The sequence below is a fragment of the Cotesia glomerata genome, linkage group LG8 (assembly GCF_020080835.1).
Source record: "Cotesia glomerata isolate CgM1 linkage group LG8, MPM_Cglom_v2.3, whole genome shotgun sequence".
In the NCBI taxonomy this organism is placed as follows: domain Eukaryota; kingdom Metazoa; phylum Arthropoda; class Insecta; order Hymenoptera; family Braconidae; genus Cotesia; species Cotesia glomerata.
In genome coordinates this window covers 5,884,852-5,910,690 of record NC_058165.1, presented here as the reverse complement: position 1 = coordinate 5,910,690, position 25,839 = coordinate 5,884,852, and the positions used below count along the sequence as shown (strand labels likewise).

Below are 25,839 nucleotides of genomic sequence, written 5' to 3'. Positions count from 1 at the left end.
TCTTTTTACTCTCAAAAAGAACTGAGAGTAAAAAGATGTCTCCTCAATCAAGAAGTGGAACAATCGGTATTTTTATAAGAATTCTGAAAAGCTGTGATACGAAAATTCTAAAATAAAATTCGTAATTTTTGTTGCTGATTGAATTCTCATGGAATCCCTTACATAGAAATCTCGGGTTAAGTAATTACAGGATAAATTGAGTTAAATGGTTCTTTCATGGCATCGGTTTGTAATAGTAATTTTTCATTATTAATTGTGTCATAAAATAATATACTAAAAGCGATAATACATTTTGAGTTAAATTTACTATTTTTATATTTTTAGCCATTGTTACGAACCTCATTTTACCGATTCAATTCCGTCCTTCATGAACAATAGATCGAGAACTCAGAAATATAGTCTCACGATCAATTATTACATTAAAAATATATTCATATTTATAACCTTTAACTTAAAATAGCCGATTTTAATTAACATTTTTTCGATTAAAAAATTACTTATCAAACAGAATCAAAAAAAGTTTCATGTTAATTTTTAGGGATGGTAAAGATAAAAATAATTGTCCCATATATTGCTGAACTATTTACTACGAACTTAAAACTTCAACTTTTTTGCGGTACTCCATTGTCAAAAAAAACTATTTAGTTGGGAAGAACTGTTTGCGCCGTTTTGTAAGTCTGCAAAAAATTTGCAACTTTCTGTGATAATAAAAATTATACGTATTTTTTTCTGCGTTCTCATGCATGATATATTACTTTTCAACGTTTTTAATCTAAGTAATGAAGTTATACTTGATAGAATTAGAAATTTATCTAATCCTAGAACCGAAGAAGACTAGATTTTTCCAATCAATAGTTGAATTTCAAAGTTGACTTGTTTTTCTCTATGGCAACCGTACATGTGTATGCGATTTTGTATTCCATAACGCACTTATACATGATTAGCTTGGTGACGTGCATCAAGGACATCCTCTTGTAAATTAACACGTATCCTCAACGACTGATGTGGTGAAGTGGAAACTTCATATCATTCTTGTACCGCGTCAGTTACGAGCAAACAACTTAACTGAACAGGCGTAACTGGCATGACCATTTTTTTTTATAATGACAAGACTCATTTAAACGTTTTTCAATATTCACAATAATGAAGGGGGTGATGAAAGAGATTATTCTGTGTTTTTTGTTCGTGAGTGTAATCCAGTGCAATATGATACAAATTTACGACTCTTCAACACCGAAAAGCCCGGCTTATCACATCCACGCTGTAAGTTATTTTCAAGATAATTAATAACTATCTACAATTATTTTTACTTTTAAACTTCTAGTCGGGTAGCTGTTAATTAGACAAAGTCTTAAAAAATTATATTATTTCCGATGCCTTCTAAAAAGCTTCCTTTTAATTAAAAAACGCAGATATTTTTTTTTGTTTTTTTTTTGTACTGAAAATAACACGTGCTGCAAGTCGATCAAAATTCATTTATTGGTAAGATAATATTTTTTTGAAAATATTTAATTAAAAATGCCTTTATAATGATTTATTTACAATCAAATATTATAAAGAATGTTAGACTATGATTATCATTATTTTCTTTAATTAATTATAATTAATTGACCAAGTAAATTTTCCATCTGTAAGTCATATAGTGGATTAATGTAGAATCATTATCTCAATTTAACAAATGAGATAATTTATTAAATAAAAACATTCGAAATTACATACAGACAACACTTCTTCCGAAATTTTTTGATAAAATACAATTAATTGATAAACCAATTTTGTTGTTTCAAAACAGCGGAAGCTGCTAGAATTGTGTTTTTCGAACGAATTGAACCCGGTTTGAGTGAAGTCAAACTATATTTAAAAGTAAATAGCTTCAGTCCCATATAATGCATATAAAATCAAATAAAAATAAATAAGAACAATTTGAAGAAAAAAAAGATCGTAGATATGATTCGCAGATAAAAAAATATCGTAAGATCTAAATAACTCTGATAAAATAATTCCGTGTATATCATATCTGAGCAAACTAGAATCACCTTAAAACAAGACTTTTCTTTCGGTCACTTTTATCTATATTAACTTGTATGTTGCGTGAGTAGTTTATTTTTCACACATGTATTATCGATTGACGAGTAGCGTGTTTGACTAATTTAACATCACTAAATGACACTTTAAATTTATCTGTCTCAATTTTATAAAAACATTCTTCTGTATTTTTGCAATAAACAATACAAAGATCACACGCCGTTGCGTGTAAGTAGTATAAATCAATAGTTGGCTCGGTGGCAGACAATCGACAGGCGGGGGTTCGAACCTTTTTTTCGACCGGTAGCCAGCTGTGCCTTGACTAGGTTTTCTGTGGTTTTCCTGATCACTGTGCTTGGTTGGGGCACAGGAAAATGCGGGAACAGTAAAAATTCAACTCGACCACAGCCGCAAAAGCGATCTACTACGTGTGATTATAGATACAAATATTGGGACGTTTTGGAAAAGATTGAGATCATACAAGGAAATATTAATAGAAAGGAACATAAAAGATAGTCACACGCAGAAAGAGAGCATGACCTTCTAGGTCCTTGTAAAACACAATAAATGATACAAGTAAAATCAAATTATTCATTCATAGTATAAATCAATATGTGTTAAAGGAATCCCGTCGTCTCGTCTAAGTCACTTTTTTATCATTTTAATTATTTAAATTGGATTAATAATTTAACTTAATAAACAAAAAATGTATAGGAGAAAAATCAATAGTCACTTTTGTAAGCAAATAACATGAAACTGTTCATTAAAAAAATGTAATATCAAAAATAAAGAGTATATGCCAAAAGCGTAGGCCATCAGGTGGTATTTACGTCTAGTTGTAAGATACGATGTCTGGAGTGTATGAGTGCAAGAGAGAAAGAATGAGAACGAGAGTATGTACTAAGGTACGTAGGTATGATTTTTGAGAGATGTCAGAGTAAGTACGAGGAGTGGGAAAAGGGGATGAGTGCTGAGGGTCAGTTGACCTGTGTGTGAAAATTAGTTCTATACGAGCATTTGACAAAGACGTGCCATTTTTCTTGTAAGACATTGTTCTAAATAAACTTACAATCATTTTAGATTCGACTAGTCATCATTTCTAGAAATAAGAACCTTATCCCTAGTTATCCATCTACAGGGGATATCACAAAAATGTGAGACTTAGTAATTTTTATTCTATTCAAATTATCTTTATTTCTTTAATTTATTCGACGTTTTTTCATAAGATTATTGATATTGATTGTAAAAAAAAGAATAAATATTTTTTAATATCTTTCTGTAATTGACGATTGTTATTAATTCAATAGTAATATACCTTCCGATCTTTTCATTTAAGTTGACTACATATAGATTTAAGGGTACTATTATTAATAATTTTATCAACCAAGAATTTAAAGGAAGCACAGTCGTTATTTTTATAAAAAAATTTTTTTCAAATGTGGTTTTTCTGGAATAACTTTTAAACGGATTTACCGATCAATCCCAAAAACCAATCAGTTTTGGACATCAAAAAACCACGTCGATCGCTGCCAAGCTGGTCAAAATTGGTTGATTCGTTTGAGAGATATCGTGAACAAAAGAAAAACGAAAAAAGCGTTTTTTCGAAATTACTCCGGAATTTCTAGTTTCATCAATTCAAATTCAAAAATTCTTTATGAGGCTAAGAACTGCGTCAAATGCCGTCAACCGCGTGAAAATCGGTTGATTCATTCAAAAGTTATTGCGGTTTGAAAATTCAAAAAATAGTGTTTTAGGTAACTTATATCAGACTTTTGAGCTCGAATAGCTTGAAAGCATAGAAGAGCTATCCCATAGATTGAGAGCTATCCATAGATTGAACTCGGAGAGCACAAAATAACACACAAATTGTTCTTATGAGCTCGAAGAGTTCAAAAACTTCATAAGTGCAATTTTAAGCGCCTATGTATGGAATTAGCGGGAAGTTGTAGAGATGGACTTCAGGGTTAACCGTTTTCCTATTTTTTTTTTTTTTATATTCCGTAATGAAAATTATTATTGACTGACTTCAAATTTTCATATATTTTTATTTTACTAATAACACCGGCTTGTTCGATAAGTATTCCAACACATGTCAGCTACTATAGTAGTCGTTATAATGACTCAATTATTATAGTACGACACTTTGAATTTTGCTTATCTAAATTATGTTTATTATCTTTAAGTGACATTTTTAGATTAACTCATTGAGTAGGATTGAAAAAACTTATCAAAGTGAACATTATCTAGATAATGTAATCAAAACCGAGTCCGGTTATTCGAATTTTTACTGTATAATTTATGAATTAATTAATCACTACTATATTATGTAGTAATTAAATTTCCTGTAAAAAAAATAGCGTGATGATTAACGAGGTCACTGAAATAAATTTGACAAAATTTTTTTCAACTTTTTCAAAATTTCTTAATCCTCTTCAGAATTCTAAAAGCTATATAATCTGAATTTTTTCCGTCATAAAATCTTCAATGATATTGCTATGATGAGCAATATGTTCACTAATTTTATTCGTTTCTTATAGAACGACATAATCAATTTAAAAGTTGTATCAGACATTGACCGCGTTACAAAACAGATTATATAATAGAGGTTTTAACCTTCTTTTGTGGCCTTGATCATTAAATTTTGATGGAGTCACATAATAGTTTTGAGATTCTTCGCTAAGTCTACTAAATTTCGAGAGTAAGATGTTTCCTGTTTGGATAAAGCATTTTCCTATATAAAATGTACTGGTGTCGACCAGGAGCCTTTTCCAAGTAGAAATTTGACTTTTTATAAGTCAAAAAATTGCTTGTTCAAAATTTAACTCTTTAATTCTTAGATGCAAGGGTACTTATCTCTCCTAAAATGTGACTTATTTGAATCTATCATTACGTAAAGATACTTTTCTAAAATATAAGCCTTCGTACGTCATTTTTTATACTGCTTTAAAACCAAAACATGTCCAAAAATAATTTTGATTTTTTTTAGTGATAAATAACAGGAAATTGGGATATTACAGCCTAAAACTGTTAATGTTAGTGGAGCTGAACGAATATTTTAATTATACGAATCTAAATACGTGAAACAACATGGATATGCATCCTTTTGGAGTGTTAATCATTAGCACTAACATAAGTTACAATAGAAAAATAGACAGTAAGTTAAAAGCCCCAATAGATGATCATATACTGGTATATGAGCATCTATTGAGGCTTTTACCTTTACTGAAAGTTGCAATAGAAATAAATAGACAGTAAATGAAAGAGTATTGTTTTCTTACATTTAATGTATTTCTGAAAAGCCGGACATTAGGCAGAATAAAACTCAATATTTTTAAGGCTTATTAAGGTAAAAACCCCTAATATTGACGGGGCCCCCACTATTGTCACCCTATTTAATTTTATTATTTCATTATTAAAATCTGTTAATAATCAAAATTGTTGATATTTCATGACAATTTTACATATTTTTAAAATTAAAAAATAGTAAAATTTAATTCCATGGTATAAACTATTTACCGCAAAAAAATTTCATTTTTTAAAGTAAGCCAATACTGCTTATACGTTTGTAATTTCTTAACAATATTGTTAAGAAAGACCTTATTTTCAAATCCAGATTTCTCAATGTTTTTTTTTTATGTAATTACATTGTTTAAAATTATTTTAAATTATTTATGGTCTAAATAGCCATATAATAATCATTTACTTATACTTTATCGAGTAAAAATTAATTTTAAAATAGGGGATGTCAATGATGGGGACACAAAAAATAACTTGCGTCAACTAACAACATAGGCCATAATATAAAGTAACCTTATCCTCTCAACATACATATCAACGTATTAATATTTACATACTGTCGTGATTTTATAAGAATTAAAGTATTTAAGACTAGAAAAAATTTCTAAAAAAAAATTAGGAAAACGGTTGACCCTGAAGACCATCCCTACAACTTCTCACTAGTTCTATACCTGGGCGCTTACAATCGCATTTACGACGTTTTTGAGCTCGAAGACAGATTCACTAGTGGAAGCAATGTTGTCATCAGAAGCTGCCTGGAACGCTACCAACACGTTTGCAACAGAAGTCCTCAAAGACTTGCGTTCCACCGAAAGACGAAGAGCAAATATCAGAAGATAGAAGGAAGGTAGTTAACACCTTAGCCACTAGAAGGAAGAGCAGTAGCTAGTTCCTCCCCTCACGAAGTAATGCCTGACGGCGGTTCCCATGAGGGATTAGAGGAAAGAAGAAAAGGGGCTCAGGGTTTAGTGAGTAGGGGCGTCAGCGTCGAGTTTTAGTATGACGCTGCGTCGAGTCTTCACATATCCAGGCGAAACAGCTATGCCTGGAATCCGCAAAAAGGATTCCCCCCTCTGAAAAAAACACACACACACACACACACACACACACACACACACACACACATATATATACACACATGCATACAGACATAGTGACACCCTCACGGGGATAGTCAGCGAAGCTTCCTGTGACCCTCAAACGTCGAGATCTGATGAAAACTCGACTTTTGTAAAACGGGGTAAAACCAATAACTTCCCGATTTTTGAAAATCTGAGATTTTCTTAGCAGGAAGTTAAAAACCTGGTAAAAAATATAGAAAAGCTAGATCTTACACGAATTTTAAAATAATAAAAATTATTGATAGTTTTTCATTAGTTAGTAAAAATGATTATTGTTATTATTAATTTAACTTTAATAAAAGACCTGTCAATAATAGGGTCAATGGTATATCAATAATCGGCTCTTTGAATTTTTTGCGCTGTCAATAATACATATATTCGACCTGATGGTTTTAAGTTGATATAATAATTATCGAATGAATTGCTATTAAAATTAATGAATTAAATTATATTAGTAAAAACAATGATTAAGGTGTCCTATAAAAAAACATGAAAAATATTTTTGGAATATTAATCATCAGCACTAAGTTTCGATAGAAAAACAAACAGTTAATAAAAGTTGGAATAGAAAATAGACAGCAAATAAAAGAATATTATTTTCTTATATTAAATGTATTTCTGAAAAGTCGAACATTAGGCGGAATAAACTTGTCAAACAATACTTTTATAGCTTATTAGTTTGAAACGCTTTACAAATTGCTTAAAATTAAAAGTTATAATAGAAGCTCTTTAAAAGTACTTTTTTTTTTTTAGCAAAGTACAATCTTAACAAATGTATTCTATCATCTTTAGAAAGTTAACAAATTTAGAGGGCTTTAGTTATTCATTTTTGAAGATAATTGTATTAATACCTTATAGATAGATTTGTTACATTGTACAGCAGTAAGAACTGCCTTTTACAATTTTTTTCATCACAATTGTACTGCCTTTCTCTATTTCACTGCGTTTGAATTTTTTCTTTCAAATTTTCACTGCGTTCAAATTTCACTGCGTTCAAAGTTTCTGCCTTTCAAATTTTGCACATAGATATCGCAACCTGCTATTTCAACTTTTCATAATCTCTGCGTATCTCTTGCGGTTGTGGACCGACTTGTGCTTCCTGTACTGTATTTACCCTATTCCTCACCTATTTCGAATGGCTGTTGGAATAGTGGCGATGGGGAAACCACAAAGAAAACCCATGCCAGTACAAGTCGGCTACCGGAGCGACCCCCGACGGTTGGTTTGGAACTATTCGAATAACCGTCGGGGCTCGAACCCTCACCTCACGGCATGATGTACGAACGAACTAACGATATAATGACTTAGCCCGCTCGGTCATCCTGCCGCTTTTGTAATAATACCTTATACAACATTTCTATAATTAAAGTCATACGTATACATAGAAAAAAAAATTGTAGGAAAAATTACAATCGTCATGTTAGAATTCAAGATTAAATTTTCAATATCTTCAATTTTATAATTTTACATTTTAAAATTAACCCCACTTGACGTACATGGTTGGTTAAAAAAATTATACATATAAAGAATTAATTAACAAATAAAAAAAATTATTTCTTGTTTTTTAAGCTTACAATTTTCGGAGCTATAACTTAATTGAGAAACAATATTTTTAAAATTTTATACAATTTCTTTCTGCTTGTTTAAAACAATTTTCTGACATGATTTTGTACTGAAAAAATTTACTTCTTTACATGGTATTAAAAAAAAAAGAAAACATTAACTTTACCTTAAAAATAACAAAATAAAACCGCCTGTAAAAAATACAATGAATAAAGATGATGATCTGAAACCTTATCTTCTAAATTATTCCGAATCACTTCACAACACCGGAAATCATACTGATAAAAGAATTTGTTTATAGTTAAAAATATTTGTTAATATTTAACAAATCATTTATTAGAGACCACTTTTTGGTCCTTAACAAATATTTCTTAGTATTTAAAAAGATTTATTAATATTTAATAAATGAATATCAGATTTATTAAATACAAACAAATCATTTTAAATACTAAGAAATATTTGTTTGATACTAAAAAATGGTCTCTAATAAATGATTTGTTAACTATTAACAAATATTTTTTTAATACAAATAAATCCTTCTATCAGTGCACGCACAGAAATCACCACTTAGATGACATGAGTGCCATCTGCACTTTGGATTCTGGAAACCTCACATTTCGGCATGCTAGCTGCAACTGACGTACAAGACTCCTTGTTTGTAACTTCAGCCGATCCAACTCCATGCGATGTTCGTGTCTCATATCTTTGTCGTTTTGTGAATTCAAAGAGTGGATTTTCTCTTCATTGCGCAGGATAAGATCTGCGAGTCGCACTCTTTCTAAAGCTCCGAAGTCCATTGTAGAAATCTGAGTACAGTATTTGGAGTGTGTTTATAATGGGTCAGGTTCACAGTGGAACAATAAACTGTTTACTGTAAAGCACAAAGACGGAATGTCGTCCGAATTACGGTCCATCTCATTTATAAGTTGATGTAAACACGAAGAAAAAAACTTTACAAAGTCATTTCGGACACTCAGTCGTTAACACCACTGATCAGAAATGATTGGTGATCCAAAAACTACTTATGCTCGTTTTTCCAAAGTTATTTCAAAATTTGGTTTACATGGCACCTAAAGAATTGACTTTTACTACACTGAGTGAAAAAATATGGTTTTCGGAAGTAGGAATATTTAGTTAAATAGCATCACCACTATTTAATTGAAGTTCTGATATCTGAAATTATTTACTGCAGTGAATTATAATAGATAGTAACTTACACTATTTTTAGTTAAACATCGGCTCAATAGTTATCTTGATTAACTTTAACTCAGAAAACAGAAAAAGTAATTCGGACAGCCTGGACCAGGAATCGAACCCGGATCTTATGGTTATGCACCAAGGGCTCTTTCAGTTAAGCTATCTGAGACATCGTCCGTAACAACCTCTCGATCACCTAATAATTTTTCGTTTAAAATGATAACAGAACAATATTTATTAAGATATAGTTTTTATAACTATTTATCAATCTTTCGTTCTAATAAAATTTCTAAAAATTATGACTATCGTACCATCCTAATAATTGGACCAAAATAAATTTTGAAAATTGCACACCTCATACCGCCAAACTATTGAGGTTGTACATTACTCTCGACACGTTTAAGTCAAGTTTTGGGTTTTTAGTTATAATAATTTTATTTACTCAAAAAATTAATTCACTCCATGTAAACCTACTAAAAAATACCGAGCCGTGCTATAAATTCAAATGAATGTTCACATTAATCAATCTTGTCGGTTTGTTGACCCACCAAAACATTATTTAAATTGAAGGTTCAATCGGTCATGACCAGCTCAACTACAAACACATTACGCGTCCCTATAAATACTAATATTTTTCTAAGGTTCGGAACAAAAAAGAGAATTTTCCAAATTTCCGAGTTTTTTTTTTAAGAACAATTTATGTCAATACCCGGAACGAATTATTCTTCAGCGGAATACTATAAATAGTTGCAAGTAATAGAAATTGGCACAAAATGCACATACAACGACCGTTTCTTGGAAATCAAAATAGAATCAATTATTTGTTGAATTTTGAAAATTTTCATTTTGATGAAGCTTATTGTATTAAATTAAAATAAATTTAGTCAATTAATTAGTATAGAAATGCCTAATATTTAAAATTTACAAAATTTGGTGTCTTTATTTGTCTATATACAGAACCGAAGGAAAGTTTTCGGACAACCTTCTTGTTTACTTTTTAATTTAAATATGATACATAAACAAATTAACTTGATCCATAAAGAAAATGCTATTTTATTTTACAAAGTGTGTACGATCGTGTCATTGACTTCCTTCTTGATTTATTTTACTTTTAATAATCTTTTTAATAAATTTTCATCTTGTCCGGAAACTTTATGTCGGTAGTGTATATTATAGCCTAAACACATTCAAAATTAGTGCTCTTGAATTCTTCGTGAAGCGTGAATAAGACAATGAATCTTAATTACATACCTTAAGCGCGATTGCGCAAAGGCATAGCTCTACTACAAATGTTTAAAAAAAATACACTGGTAGTAAGAAGAATGATTACTGAACTAATTAAAAACACTGCTTGGTAAATTAATTATCAATTTTAATGTAAAAACCCGTTTTTTAAAACTTGAAGTGGAAATAACTGTCAAAATATGGTGGTGTGGTCAAGATAACTAAAAATATATACAATTTTAGGACTTATTTTTTTTCAGCCCTGTCATTAAACTTTAATGAAGAACCCTATTCGATATCAAAACTTGATATTTCTTCGTTTAGTTGTAATTAAGACATTTTGATTGGCATTTACGCCGAATTTTCCCATTTTGGTCGGCCATATGTTTATTTTTTTAGTAAACAGAGTTCTCACAGTGATTTTACGACCGAGACAACATATGTATGCCTAGTAACTTGTGAGTAGTTAAGTTAATATAACGGAACGCTTAAGGGTGTTTTATTCGCATCATCAATAATTACTTTACGCGGGAAATTGAAAATAAATTAACAAGTATTTAATTTTATGTAAAACATCAGCACTTAAGACATGCACATTTGGATTTTCCAAACTTTTTTAAATTATTGATATTTATTTACTAAGCTTTGCTTATACACACGGAAAAAAGTAGACTGTAATAAATAACAGTCGATTTATAATAAGTAATGATCAACTGCTAAAAATTACCATTTCAAACAGTAAAATCGTGATTTTACTATTCACTTAATAATATTTACCATTTAAACGTTACAATTTACTCTTTACATGGAAGAAAATATTATTTCAAACAGTAATATTCGCTATGTAAATGTCTAAAATGTTATATAATAATTAAGAATTCAGACTTTGATATTTATCATTTCGTACCTGAAAAATGATCTTATGAAATGTAAAAAGTATAAAATAAAGTTAGTAAATTTCTAATACAAGCAACGTCAATATTTACAAAGTAAAACGGTAAATTTTAAACGCAACGCTAAAAATCAAACTGTAATTATTGACTTGCTTGGACTGGTAAAATGTATATTTTAAAAGTATAATTTTTACTGTTTCAAATGTTAAATTCTCTCAGAATGAGACCCCCTTCTCTTTCATCTGAGTTCCCCTCCTCCTCATAATATGGGCTAAATATTGAAATGGCAATTTTTACTGTTTGAAACTGTAATTTTTTAAGATAAAAGAGTCGTTATTTACTATACTGACAGCTACTAATCACTTATTTTGGATATTAAATTATAAATTGTGGCTTTTATACTTTCTACATTAAGTTCTATAATATTTATATTTTTGCCACCCCGATGTTCGCTTTACTATTTGAAACTATAAAAATTAACCGGAATACGAGTGAATATTACAGTTTACTTTTTTCCGTGCATGAGCTTATCATCTTAAATTATCATCCTAAATTACTTTATGTATTGCATCGATGATTCTAAATCGTATACTTAATTTTATAATTTCTATGGATTTGTCATGTTTACATTCTAAATTCGAAGAACATTTTTTAATATTTAACATTTAACCTCTTTTATTTTCATTATTTATGTACGTGAACTTTATTAAACTATTTTCTTGTATAATTTTGCTATTTAGCTATAGTGTATTTGCATTAAAATCAAATAATAAATAAATAAATATCTTTTGACTGACAAGAAAAAGGTCAATTTTTCAAAATATCAAAGCTAAAACCATTTCCTTCAAATTGACCTATTAATCTTTTAATTTATGATATTTCTTAGCAATTTTGCGGTTTATAGTGATTCAAATCTATTTTTACGTACATTATATATATATATATATATATATATATATATATATATATATATATATATATATATATATCTTCCTATTTAATTTATAATTTAATTAAAATCTTGCAATTTTATCTTGCAATCTTGCAATAATTAGTTAAGTTATTCCGAAATAATCTAACCACAAAGTCTACCTTCCTCCTTATCGCAGGTAAGTAGCACTTTGTTTTGACGATCAATTACCACAGGTCCCTTACCTTAGGTATTTGCGCAGTGGTATGGTTTACGAAAACAACTTCAGTAAGGACATTAAGGACTCTCGTTCTGTGACCTAACATGACTAATGTTTATGCTCCGAAGTACAAATAGTTTTCGTTAAGAATGTTTGATTTAGCATTGTTATGATCGATAAGAAAATATTTATTTTTTTTTATTTTTACAAATTTACAGGGAAAAAAAGTGTTTATCAATTTGTATTTGATGTATTAAACTTATGCATTTATTACACAAAGCGCAATTTGGAATTTTCTTGTAGAAAAATGTGTTTTAAAAAAATGCGCACGTAAGAAATTGATTAAGGAAGTTAATTTTTTGATATCTTGTATATAGACCGTGCACAGATAGTGAAAATTATAGGGTTGGTGGAAAAAATTAATAATAATTTTTAAAAAACTAAAAATCATGCTTCAAAAGAAAACCGAATTAAAAAGTAATAAATAATTTTCAATATATTTGAAATAATAATATTATTAATAATAAAAGTTAATCGCACGCCTCATAACCGGAATTTTGAGGTAGTGCTCTACTTTCGACATGTTAAAAAAAGGAGTTTTTCCGAAACTGAAACTTATTTTTTTTTACTTATATCACACTTACAGGATAATATGAGTGCACTTATATCAAGTCAAATAATGTGTCAGGCATATAAAATACATTTCAATCACAATTATTTTGTTTAACATAGTAAAAAATAACATCAAAAATAATCTTTCCTGGACGTCCGTGTGTCTGTGTTTATGGATCAGTGTATGTGGCAAGGAAATTGCTCGAAAAAATAATCGTACCGGAATAATTTTTTTTTACCATCTAAAGTAACACACTAAGGACTTTCTCAATTAGTATGAGCGTTCAATTCCCTGTCGCTTAATTATTATTTATTATAAACTAAGATACGTTTCTGTATTTGTATATCTATGTATACGTTTTATTATAGTATTTTTTCTTCTTTACCGTAAAATTATGGCGTCACTTAACCATTGCAGAGTTTTCTGTATTTTTATTATTTTATTTTTTGTATTTCGTTTCAATCAATCTTATTGTGGAAAATTTGATTATGTGGCGTGCACTATTGGATTTTCCAAATTTTTTTTATTTTATCAAAAAACCTAGAGTCTTTGATATCAATTTTAACTACTTTATGGGTAGATATTGCTAAAAATCATTTTGAAAATATCTTAAAAAGTACCGCAGGTTTTTTTTATAAAAAAAAGAATTTTTATTAATCACTTCATTCTTTTTTTAAAGTGCGTTTTTAGTTTTTTAAACTATTATTTATTGAAACGATGACATCTGCCGTTGTTTGCAAATAAAATTAATATGTTACCTGGAGATACATTTTTGGCAGTGAAGATGTCCTATTATGGCAAACTAAGTGGTTTCTAATCATGTGATATTCTTAAAATAGCTAATATCAGATTGGGTTTTTTTGGTTTTAAAAAGCATGTTTTTATTAACGACAATACGGATTTATAAGATAATTTAAAAACATTTAAAAAAATAACTTAAACAGAAATAATAGTAATTTTCGATACACATGCGCAAAGGTAGGAATTTTGACGGCTTGAAGTGACGTCACAAGTTTGAGGCTATGTGTGCATTATTATCAAGACCGAGTTATTTATCCAGACGAGCGTAGCGAGTCCGGATACAGTACGAGGTCTTGATGAGAATGTATCCATAGCTTTAAACGTGTGCCTTCACTTCAAGTTTGTCAGGGTCCCTGTCTTTGAGCATAAAGTATCGAACATAATTTTTTGTCAAATCAGTTGCGGAAGTTGGATTTGAGAGAACAGTCAAGAATGTTCAATTATTGTTAATTTTATTTAAAATCACAAGAATTATGTCACATGAGATTAAATAGCGATGGATTAAACGCACGTATATGTTGAAATTGTTTACAAGATTCAACTGTCGCTAAGATTCTTTTTGCGATTTTTACTCCATCCAGCGGACGTTTGTCAAATTAAAAGATAATTCGGCTTATCTATAACGTATTTTAGCGTAGTTGTGCAGAAATGTAGAGACGTATAGAGAGAGAAAAGTTACTTTTCGATACTAGTGCGAGGTAAATTAACTAAACTATAGATTGCCAGAAACAGTATTCTTTGCGCCCTCTGTGTGTTGCTCGAAAATCCAACTTTCGCGGTTGATGTGTCAAAAAATAATTTTTTGTTTATGCTTAGCAATACTATAATGTAAATCTTAGCATAATTTTTATTTATACACGGAAAAAAATATCGTTAGAATAAGGATACGTATCGCTATTCTGACTATACGCCGTATAGTCATTTTTTTTTTAGAAATATACGTTGCATAGCCAATTCAACTATACAGTGGATCATCAAAATGACGATCCATATCATTATTTTAGCGTTGCATTTAGTTAATTCAACTATACAGATCCTCACGGTAACAAAACAGTTGCCTGTTTTGACAAAACTACATATACTTACAAGAGTTATTCCCTGTATAAGTTTAAGTCAAACAAATGAATCCTTAAATCAAAAATGCGGATCGTTATTTTAAGGAAACGTCATTTGAGGATACTTTGGATAGTCATTTTAACAATATTTTTTTTTCGTGTAGAGTATCTATTTGAATACAAAGTTTTTATCGTTTTTTAGATTGACGTAAATTAGCTAATATCGGCGAAGTTGGCCGAGCAGTCTAAGTGCTCAAACTTAGCCTGCTTGTACATCGAGTCGACAGACGAAGGTTCGAGCCCCAGCGATTGTTGGAATAATTCTTTCAATAGCCGCAGGAGGTCACTCCAGTAGCCGACTATACTGACATGTGTTTTCTCTCTGTGGTTTCCCCCCGTGCCAAAATTTTTAGATTAGGCACAGGGTAAATACAGTACTGTAATGCACAAGTCGGTCTACAGCCGCCAAAAGTCGGATACCTAACGCGAAAAATCCGTACAAGCCAAACTAATCGCCGAACTCGTAGTAAGATCTGTGATCTATAAAAAGCAGAGTAAATAATAATAATAATAATAATAATAATAATAATAATAATAATAATAATAAAATATACAATTGTTTTCAGTAAATGAGAACTGGAACAATTAAATGTTACTAAAACATTGTCACGTAAAAACTAAACCTCTATGTATTATGATTAACTTGTTTGGGTAGGTCAATTGCATGCAAAGTATATTGGATAATGTCTTTGTCATGTAGTTGTTGTTCTGTTAGTTTCATTTATTCAGAATTCTAATTCTCTTTTGGAAAAGCTTTAGATGTTCAGTTAAATCGCTTAGAATAATCCAAGATACAAATTTTAAGAGATGGCTCAAATATTAATATCCATAACAGTCATCCAGCCAATCCACGCATTTTTATGTTTTGCATCATAAGCTCCGTTTTGTTCTTAATTATATATGTCTATATCAGGAAGTTAATCATATCTTTACGTTACAAATTAAAAAATGACTAAAGTAGTTCTTGAGTAGTGTTTCTATATGAGTAATTATTCATGAATAAATTATATCACTACTACAGTAAGAAATCGCATATCCGAATTTGTCAACGGAACGAGATTATCTTAAACTTGTGATATTCAGATAATCTTGAAAGTAGATAATTAGAAAGGATATCATATTGCTATGACAGAGTTGAGACATTACAAAAAATATATTGACAACATTTGTAAGTCATGATTGATAAAAAAAAAAGTGTAATAATTAAGTAGCCGTATTAAAAAAAAATAGGAAAACGGTTGACCCTGAAGGCCATCCCTGCAATTTCCCGCTAATTCCATACCTGGGCGCTTAAAATGGCATTTATGACGTTTTTGAGCTTTTCGAGCTCAAAAATACAATATATATGTTGTTTTGAGCTTTCCAAGCTCAAAGAGATAACTTTTCTATGCTTCTGAGCTCTTCGAGCTCAAAAGTCTGATAGAAGTTTGATAAAACACTATTTTTTGAGTTTTCAAACTGCAATAACTTTTGAATGAATGAACCGATTTTCTTGCGGTTGGTGGCATTCGACGCAGTTTTTTAAGCCTCATAAAGAATCTTTAAGTTTGAATTGATTAAACTAGAAATTTTGGAGTAATTCCGAAAAAACACTTTTTTGGGTTTTCTTTCCTGCACGATATCTCTTGAACGAATCAACCGATTTTGACCGGATCAGCGGTAATCGACATGGTTTTTCAAGGTTAAGAGCTGATTAGTTTTTGGAGTTGATCAATTAAGCCGTTTGAAAGTTATTCCAAAAAAACCACTTTAAAAAAAAATTTTTAGTTTTTTTTAGATTTTTCGAAATTTATCGGTCCGAATCGGTCCAAATGGTATTCAAAATCTAAATTTAGACAAGCCCTTTCGAATAGCGTCATGCGGGTTCTAGAAGAAAAATACGTACCAGGATACCTTCGCAGAATGGTAGCGAGCTACTTCACGAATAGAGTCCTGAAATATGACACGAAGAACGCTACGAAAGAGTACAAAATCACCGGAGAAGTGCCACAGGGATCAGTCTTAGGTCCTCTGCTATGGAACATCATGTATGGTGGCCTCCTGAGAATAGCATTGCCTACGGGAGTCAAACTTGTAGCATATGCGGATGACATAGCTGTCGTGATCGTCGCAAAGCACCTCGAAGAGATAGAAATGGCATTTGATATTACATTCAGACGAGTCAATTTGTGGATGAACATGGTGAACTTGCAACTAGCCAAGCATAAAAACGGAGGCAGTGCTCATCACCAGTAGAAAAGCGGTAGAAACTATCAAGTTGAGAGTCGGAGAACAAGAAATCACATCACAACCATTTATCCGTTATCTGGGAGTGACGCTGGATGCCCGACAACTTCAAGCAGCAGGTGGAACACGTCAGTGCCAAAGCGTCAGTAGTGAGGGCTACTCTCGCACGGCTGATGCCTAACATCGGAGGCACAATGCAGAGCAGGAGGCTACTATTGTCATCAGTAGTCACATCAGTGCTCACTTACGGAATATCCATTTGGTCTGATGCACTGGAAACCCAAGAATCATGGAGAAAAGCTGGACCAGTATATCGACTAAGTGACCTACGAGTAGCTAATGCCTTCCGCACTATATCAGAAGAAGCAGTGTGCGTCATTGCCGGAACCCTACCTCTTAGAGTTCTAGCAAAGGAAAGACGAGCCCTTTACCAACGAAAAAGGTGAAAAAAAACACACACACACACATATAAATACATACAAAAATAGTGACACCCTCGCGGAGATAGTCAGGGAAGCTTCCTGTGACCTTCAAAGGTCGAGATCTGATGAAAACTCGATTTTTGCAAAACGGGGTAAAACCAATAACTTCCCGATTTTTAAAAATCTTAGATTTTCTTAGTGGGAAGTTAAAAATTAGAAAAACGGTTGACCTTGAAGCCATCCCTGCAACTTCCCGCTCATTTCATACCTAAGCGCTTAAAATTGCATTTATGATGTTTTTGAGCTCTTCGAGCTCAATAATATAATTTTTGTGTTATTTCGAGCTCTCCAAGCTCGAAGAAATAGTTTTTTTTATGCTTTTGAACTCTTCGAGCTCAAAAGTCTGATAAAAGTTTAATATAACACTATTTTTTTAATTTTTAAACTGCAATAACTTTTGAATAAATGAACTGATTTTTACGCGGTTAGCGGTGTTCGACGCAGTTTTTAAGATTTACAAATAATCTTCAAGTTAAATTTAATCTAACTAGGAACTTAGGAGTAATTCTGAAAAAACACATTTTTCGATTTTCTTTCGTCAACGATAACTCACGAACGAATCAACCGATTTTGACCGGATTGGCGGCAATCACCGTGGTTTTTTAAAGTTTACAGATGTGTAGTTTTTGGAATCGATCGGTAAAGCCGTTTAAAAGTTATTCCAAAAAAACCACATTTAAAAAATTTTTTTTTCGTAGTTTTTTTGAGATTTCTTAAAATCTACTGGTCTGAATCGGTCTGAATAAGTATATTTAAAATCTAAGTTGGGTCAAGCCCTTTCGAATGGCACCAACCGCGATGAAAACGGTCAAGCCGTTCAAAAGTTATGAGAGGTTTACATGCATCCACATCCACATACACACACACACACACACACACACACACACACACACACACACACACACACACAGACGTACGGAAATCACGTAAAAATGGTCAGGAAAACTTCTTAGGGCTTCAAAATGTCGAGATCTGTTGAAACTTCAATTTTTGCAAAACGGGGTAAAACCAATAGCTTCCCGATTTTTTCAAAATCATTGATTTTCTTAGCGGGAATTTAATAATCTGAAAATTTTTCCAAAGCTTGTCAGTGATGTTATTCAAAACTAAAGGCAATAAAACTCCCATTTATTTGTGTACTTATGATTTTAAGGAGGTTTGAGCGAATCTAATGTAAAAAATAATTTCCAATTTTGAGCTTTGAAATTAAGTATACGTATAAATAAATACGTCCTTTATCTAATCCCAAAATTTTAAAAAGATTCACCGTTTAGTTACTTAGATATTATATTATAAAAATCACATATTTTATATGCTTATATACGGGATATTATGGCGGACAAATTTTTGTCAAGAATTTAATTATTCATTTCAATATTAAACTCCCAACTTTAACGGATAAAAAACTATACACGAGAAACTTGGATTATTGCAAAATATAAAAACAATTTAATAATAATACATTACCGATATAATTTTTGAAATATTTAAAGTTAATTTTTATGTTTGTAACTCGTTTATCGTCAGCTATTTATTCGAATGAAGATTTGACAACATCGCGTCAATAGCTGAGAAAAAAGAAAAGGATAGAAATATAGTTACAGAGAGAGAAATGTTTAACTCATACACTCATCCACGTCTCAGTTATGCACGGAGAAAATTTTATAGTAGAGTTTACTATCTACCCGGGAAAAAATGATCAGGACTGATCAGACATTATTTTGACTCATTAGTTACGCTCGAACTTCCTTAATCTTTTTTAAAGCATTCAGAACAGCCTAATGTCGGAAAAATTTTTAGTGAGACCGGATGAGAGACTTAATGCGTTTTCTCATTGAGATTTCTTAAATTTTATTTTTTTAAAACAAAATTCAAAGATACCATCAAATAAATATTTTTTTATATTTAAAGAAAAATTTTAGTTCTAAAACTACAACGTAATATAATTAAGAGTACTCATTAGTGAAATCGAGTGCTGATAAGTCGATAATGACTTTATAAATCAATTTCATTGGTCTTGATCAATTAATTTTTTTTGTCGACGTCACCAAAATTTCCGGAATTTTTAGATTCCTCGACCAGTTATTAAATTACGGGTGGCAGACTATATCGATATAAAATCAGCCTCAAATAAGTTGCCTACGCAATATCTTTTCTATTTCTGAACGTTCTTTTTTTAAATGAAAAAATATGGACTTTCAAAGTTTTAGAGTACTTTTTTTACTTGTTAATATTTACGGTAAGTTTTACAATTAAAATAACAAAAATAATAAAAATAAAACTTTTGCAAAAAACAATGAAATAAAAATAAAACTAGTTATTACATAAGTATAAGTTAAGCTTAAAAAATTATAATTTTAAATTATAAACTATATTTTTAGAACTATAATTGTTTTATTTTTCTAGTTAATAGCAAAAAAAAATTTTTATGTCATTAACCGAATTATAAAATTTTATACTACTATAAAGTAACGATAACAATAAATGTAAAGGCTTTTAATAGTCATTTTCCAAAATTTAACAACGTTTGAAAACAATTTTGTTTGTGTGCAGAGTCTTGGGCCAATCCACCATCATTCATTCCGAGTAATGAAATAATAGATTCATTTGAAGATAGCACTTTAGAATTGAAGTGTACCGGTCAAAAAAATGTAACATTCATCTATGCATCTGATACATCTTGTTCGGTGAGTAAAAATTCTTATCAAAATATCAATTTTGTTAAATAATCTATTAAATTACTTGTACAGTATTATATGTCCGAACCTGCAAAAGAAAACGAATATAAGGTAAAGTAAAAGTTTTACGAAAAATATCTTCACAATTAATCAGTCGATAATTTTTTAAATTATTTAGTGTTCTTCACAAAAACCGATTATTACTTACGAATTTGACGGTGAAAAATATTTGGCTCTATTCAGACGCGAACGTGTTATTTTCCAAGAAACTGGATGGTACGGTTGCATCGAAAGTGATAAATTAGTTGCCGAAGGATGGAACGGACTCGAATGGATCGGCCTAACGCCCGATCACTTTAATAAATCTGATGATGTTTCATGGACCTACGTTTACATTATGTGTAACTATCTTTCTAACTAATTCAACAAGTTAATTTATTAAACGAATCTTGTGATCTTTTGTAGCACCCTTCAGGCCTGGTTTTGTTGAAGCACCTCCAGCCAGCTATGTATATACTTTGTACGAAAAAGTCGGTAATGATGTATATTTTTCATGTCGGGCAACCCTGGGTTACTCTCGTATTAAACTCATTAAGGTCAGTCAATTAATAAAGATTTGCCACACGGAAAAAAATACATTGCGGATATCCCTATGTCGTTATATTGCATTGCTATAAGTCCTATGCTTGGATTATCTACTATACTGTATGATATCAAAATCTTTGCGTCTATTAGACAGGCGCATAGGAGGCTTGACGTGACAGCATTACCGCCAGCCCCATAGTGCATCGGAGATGTCGCAAAATGCTACTAGTATTTCCCGTGATATTACTTGGTGCGACAATCAATAATTCTATCGAATTACGGTCAACATTTCATGGGTACAACTACTATGCCGACATAAAAATTCATAAATTAGTAAAAATAATTAGTTTTACTAATCTAGTTTAATTCATAAATTAGTAAAACTACTTTGAAATTAATTGTTACAATAAACTAGTTTAATACAAAATTTTTAAATATTTTCCATCGAACACACTGATAGAAGGATTTATTTATATTTAATAAGCTTTATTAATTGTTAATAAATGATTTTTTAATACCATAGGAATTAATAAATATTTATTAAAAATTTATAAATTATTTATTAAAATTTTATAAATATTTGTTAACAGGTAACAAATATTTATTAACAGTTATTAAATAATTTATAAACTGTTAATAAATATTTATTAATGGTTAGTGAATATTTGTTAACTGTTAACAAATATTTATTTATCTATATATATAAAAATGGATCCCTATTTCCCTTGGTCATGCCATCACGCATTAACGCACGGAAAAGAGAAAACTCCAAAAATAACAGTATAAAATGTAAAATCGGTCCCGTCCTAATCAAAACTATAAAAATTACAGTTTGAAATAACATTTTTCTAAATTCAATTTTTTAATTTAATATTCAGAGCTTTCAATGTAAATATTACATTCTACAATGTAATTTTTATAAAATCTGTAATAATTACATTAGAATTTATTAGAGACCAGTTTTTAGTATTAAAAAAATATTTCTTAGTATTTAAAATAATTTGTTTGTTTTTAATAAGTTTAATATTAATTTATTAAATATTAATAAATCTTTTTAAATACTAATAAATATTTGTTAAAGACTAAAAAGTGGTCTCTAATAAATGATTTGTTAAATATTAACAAATATTTTTAACTATAAACAAATTCTTCTGTCACGTTTAGTATTTTATTTACAGATGATTATTTATGAGACGCTATAATAAACGAGTATACTAACAAGAGACTAACCCCGAATTGGCGAAATAGCGGGAACGGTTCCTTCTGTAGTACTTTCAACTCCTACGTGGAGTATTTGTTATTGGAGTGTGCAGTAGAATTTACCGCAAGATTGGAGTAAATTCAACTTATTGACTTAGTAAAATTTGACGCATATTGAGTAACTGTTATCACTTATATGATATTTGTAACTACAGAAACATTTACTGCAATCTTGTAGTACATGATACTGCACATTATTTTCCGTGTAGTTAATAAATCTTTCTATCAGTGCATAACCCATTCAATTAATTAAACAAACTTTGTTACTACTCCAATATCAGCATAAGAAATATAACAATGACGGATAGACTTTTCTGCCAAGAGCATCGTAAATGTCGCCAGTCACTATGGGTCTGACGCCTATAGTGACATTGGAGCATCGGCTATAACTATTGTCGATTTTACTATTCCCACCATAGCCAAATCATCTATGCTGACGATTTTTATATCGAATCAAAATCTTCTAAGCCATACAGTATAGTGTTCACACCCATAGTGACATAGTGATATCCGCAATGTATTTCTTTCCGTGCACACTTTTAATATATGATTCAACTGATATTTATGATTAAAAAGTTATTTGTTATAATTTCAGAGAGGAAAAATAGTTTCGAATAGCATACGTGAATCTAAAAGAGGTTTTACGCTGAAAAATGTTGCGGATGCCGATTCTGGAAACTATACATGCCGCAACTCCTTAGGCTATTGGGAACGTACAAGTGTTCAATATGTATTAATAGTTACAGGTAGATAAAATTTTATCATTTAATTATATTCATTGTATTTCAAATGTTTTTCATATGACTTTTATAAATTTAATATACAATTTTCCTAAATCGGCTTCTAAATTTTTATTTAAGGAATCTTTCTGGTTTCAGCGCTCGAAAAAAACAAATATTCATTATTTTTTTATGCAGAAACCATTATAGATATTGATATAAACTTTGATCAGCTCAATACATACACTCTCAAACGGCGCAAAAAATATCAAACTTTATTTTTTTTAATATTTTTCATATGAATACACTAGGGGTGAATAGTGTTCTTTCAAAACGTTGATATAGAGCTCACATCTATGATAACATGGCAAAGGCTCATTTAAAACATTAAAACTAAAATTACTTACTTTCGATATATAAGTACTTACTAATTTTTATTGATAAACAGTGACGTGGCTGAGATTAAAAAAAATGGAATTTGAGCCTTTTTTCGCAGTTTTTAGTCCTAAACAAATAATTAAAATCAAAATTTTCATTTGATTGTAGTTCGGGCCATAGCTACTATTATATAGAATTTCAACACAATACTTTTCGATATGTAAACATTCAAAAAATAAACTAGAAAATAATAATCATCTCAAAAGGTACAAACCAGAATGATTCCTTAAAGGGGAACACCACTGTGACGATCGAAAAAAAGAGGTGATTTTCGGGAATTTTTTTGATAGGGAAAATAAAGGAATTTGGGGATCGGATTTTTTTTATTTTATTAAGTGTACATTAAAGATTATTACCCTAAATTTTTATTAAAAAATATTTAATTATTACAAAGTTATTAACAATCTCGTAGAGCACTAGAAAAAATTTCCCCCTCTATGGTCGGTTTTATAACTCAAAAACGGATCATCTGAAAATAAAAACCCAAATTGCTTTTTAATCAGTAAGGATGTAGTTATCGTCGCACGGACAAAATTTTGAAAATTTTAATTTTTAAATAATGGCGACTGATTAAAAATTCTCTCACTATTCTTACTGTTTTTTTTTTGTTTTAACCCGGCTGAAAAAATCTTTTAAATGAAAATTTTTTGAATCTCGTACGTGCGACGATAACTACATCCTTACTGATTAAAAAGCAATTTGGGTTTTTATTTTCAGATGATCCGTTTTGCACGACTCATGATGCGAAGCATCAGAGAGTGCTTTACGATCGACAAATTTTTTTCACCTCATTTTAGCAACTATTTTTAGTATTATAACCTTGTTAGTTCACAGAATCAAGATATTTTGCATACTATTGTCGAGATAATTTAATGGAGATTAATTCCATACTTTCTAAAAATTGATTTACTGCAATAGAAACGGAAAAAAACATCAAAATAGGTCAAAAAATTTGCCTGTCCGTCATGTATGAAACCCCGGAAACACTGTAACTTGTTAAAAAATCAATTATTTGAGTTAAATTTTAATCGACGATTGTAGGTCACTGAATGCGAATGGTTAATTAATTCAGTGTCGTTTAATTACAATTAATAAAAAACGAAAACTACAAGACTGTATATCTATATATATCCATGTAAAATTAACATGGATGGTGATATATCTATATCTATAGATATTATGTACATTTTATTCCACCAGGGGCACTTGTGCAGTACCTTCCTACTACAGCTGTTTTTTCGGCAATTAATTTTGAACGACTTAAGTTTTTTTTTTTTTTTTTAATTTCATAATTAAATGAGCATTATGAGTCGTGCACTTTTGGATTTTCCAAACTTTTTGAATTATAGAACCGACCATGAAGGGGGAAATTTTTTCTAGTGCTCTACGAGATTGTTAATAATTTTATAATAATTAAATATTTTTTAATAAAAATTTAGGGTAATAATCTTTAATGTACCCTTAATAAAATTAAAAAAAAAAACCCGATTCTCAAATTCCTATATTTTCCCTGTCAAAAAAATTCCCGAAAACACTTTTTTTTTTTTATCGTAACAGTGGTGTTCCCCCTTTAGTTTACTTTTGAAACTTTTAAAAAATTGTATTAAATTCCATGAAAATTTACTTATGACTTATAAAAACTTTGAAAAAGATAACTAAGGGTAACAGTGACTCTACTGAAATATAAAACCGCTATTTTTTCTACATTCACAATTTCCGTAATTTTCCAAGAAAAAATTTTGTAATATTTCATAAAAACCCTCTCCTTAAATATAAAAAAATCACATCGTATAATAAGATTAATCTCAATTACCATTTAATTAGATAAAAATTCGAATCTCTACAACCCAGTTATAATTAACAATTCACCAGAGCCTATAATTCCCGGCCAAACATTAAAATTGAAATGCTCTGTCGATACCCCTCACGGCCATTTGTATTTATTACGCTGGAAAATTCCTAAGCAGGTAAATATACTAACCAGTGCAATTGCTACATCTTTAATTTAATTAATTTTTTGAACATCACACTAATAATTATATTTTCAGAGTAACAGAGTATCTTACAACTACTTCGAAGTACAAAATGATAAACATTCTTTTACATATACCAGTGAATTAATCATCTCAGGAGTAACTAATGAAGATGAAGGAGTCTATGAGTGTGAATATGTCGCTCCACAATTGAAAAAACAAAATTCATATAAGATAAATATAACCATCGATAATAAATCTTTAGCAGATCACAATGAAATTGATGCCAGTCTCAATTATTTTTAAATTGTTATTCGTATGGGTAACTCAGAGAACTAGGTAATGCAGAAATCTAAATTGTTTACCATTGCAAGCGTTTAATTAACTTAAAAATAGACGCTTATGATGTATGAATATCAATTATGAATAAATAATTGTTGTAAAACCAGTAACTTCCCAAATTTTGAAAAGTTTCAATTTTCTTAGCGTGAAATTAAAA

At 30.1% G+C, this 25,839-nt stretch overlaps 1 protein-coding gene across 1 annotated transcript; it reads left to right on the top strand.

Annotated features, from left to right (window-relative positions):
* The first annotated feature begins 1,052 nt into the window (after positions 1–1,052).
* LOC123271045 (vascular endothelial growth factor receptor 1-like) lies at positions 1,053–25,824 on the top strand. The gene is made up of 8 exons (XM_044737280.1): positions 1,053–1,263; positions 20,241–20,374; positions 20,438–20,476; positions 20,544–20,766; positions 20,831–20,961; positions 22,806–22,956; positions 25,192–25,334; positions 25,416–25,824. The coding sequence occupies exons 3-8, from the start codon at positions 20,444–20,446 to the stop codon at positions 25,644–25,646; spliced, it is 912 nt and encodes a 303-aa protein (XP_044593215.1). The 5' UTR covers positions 1,053–1,263; positions 20,241–20,374; positions 20,438–20,443; the 3' UTR covers positions 25,647–25,824.
* Positions 25,825–25,839: the final 15 nt, after the last annotated feature.

Excerpts from the sequence above, each read along its gene's own strand:
- LOC123271045 (XM_044737280.1), top strand. The coding sequence starts at position 20,444 with ATGTCCGAACCTGCAAAAGAAAACGAATATAAG. Across the intron at positions 20,767-20,830 it reads GACCTACGTTTACATTATGT|CACCCTTCAGGCCTGGTTTT; the intron begins GTAACTATCTTT and ends GATCTTTTGTAG. Across the intron at positions 22,957-25,191 it reads ATATGTATTAATAGTTACAG|ATAAAAATTCGAATCTCTAC; the intron begins GTAGATAAAATT and ends CCATTTAATTAG.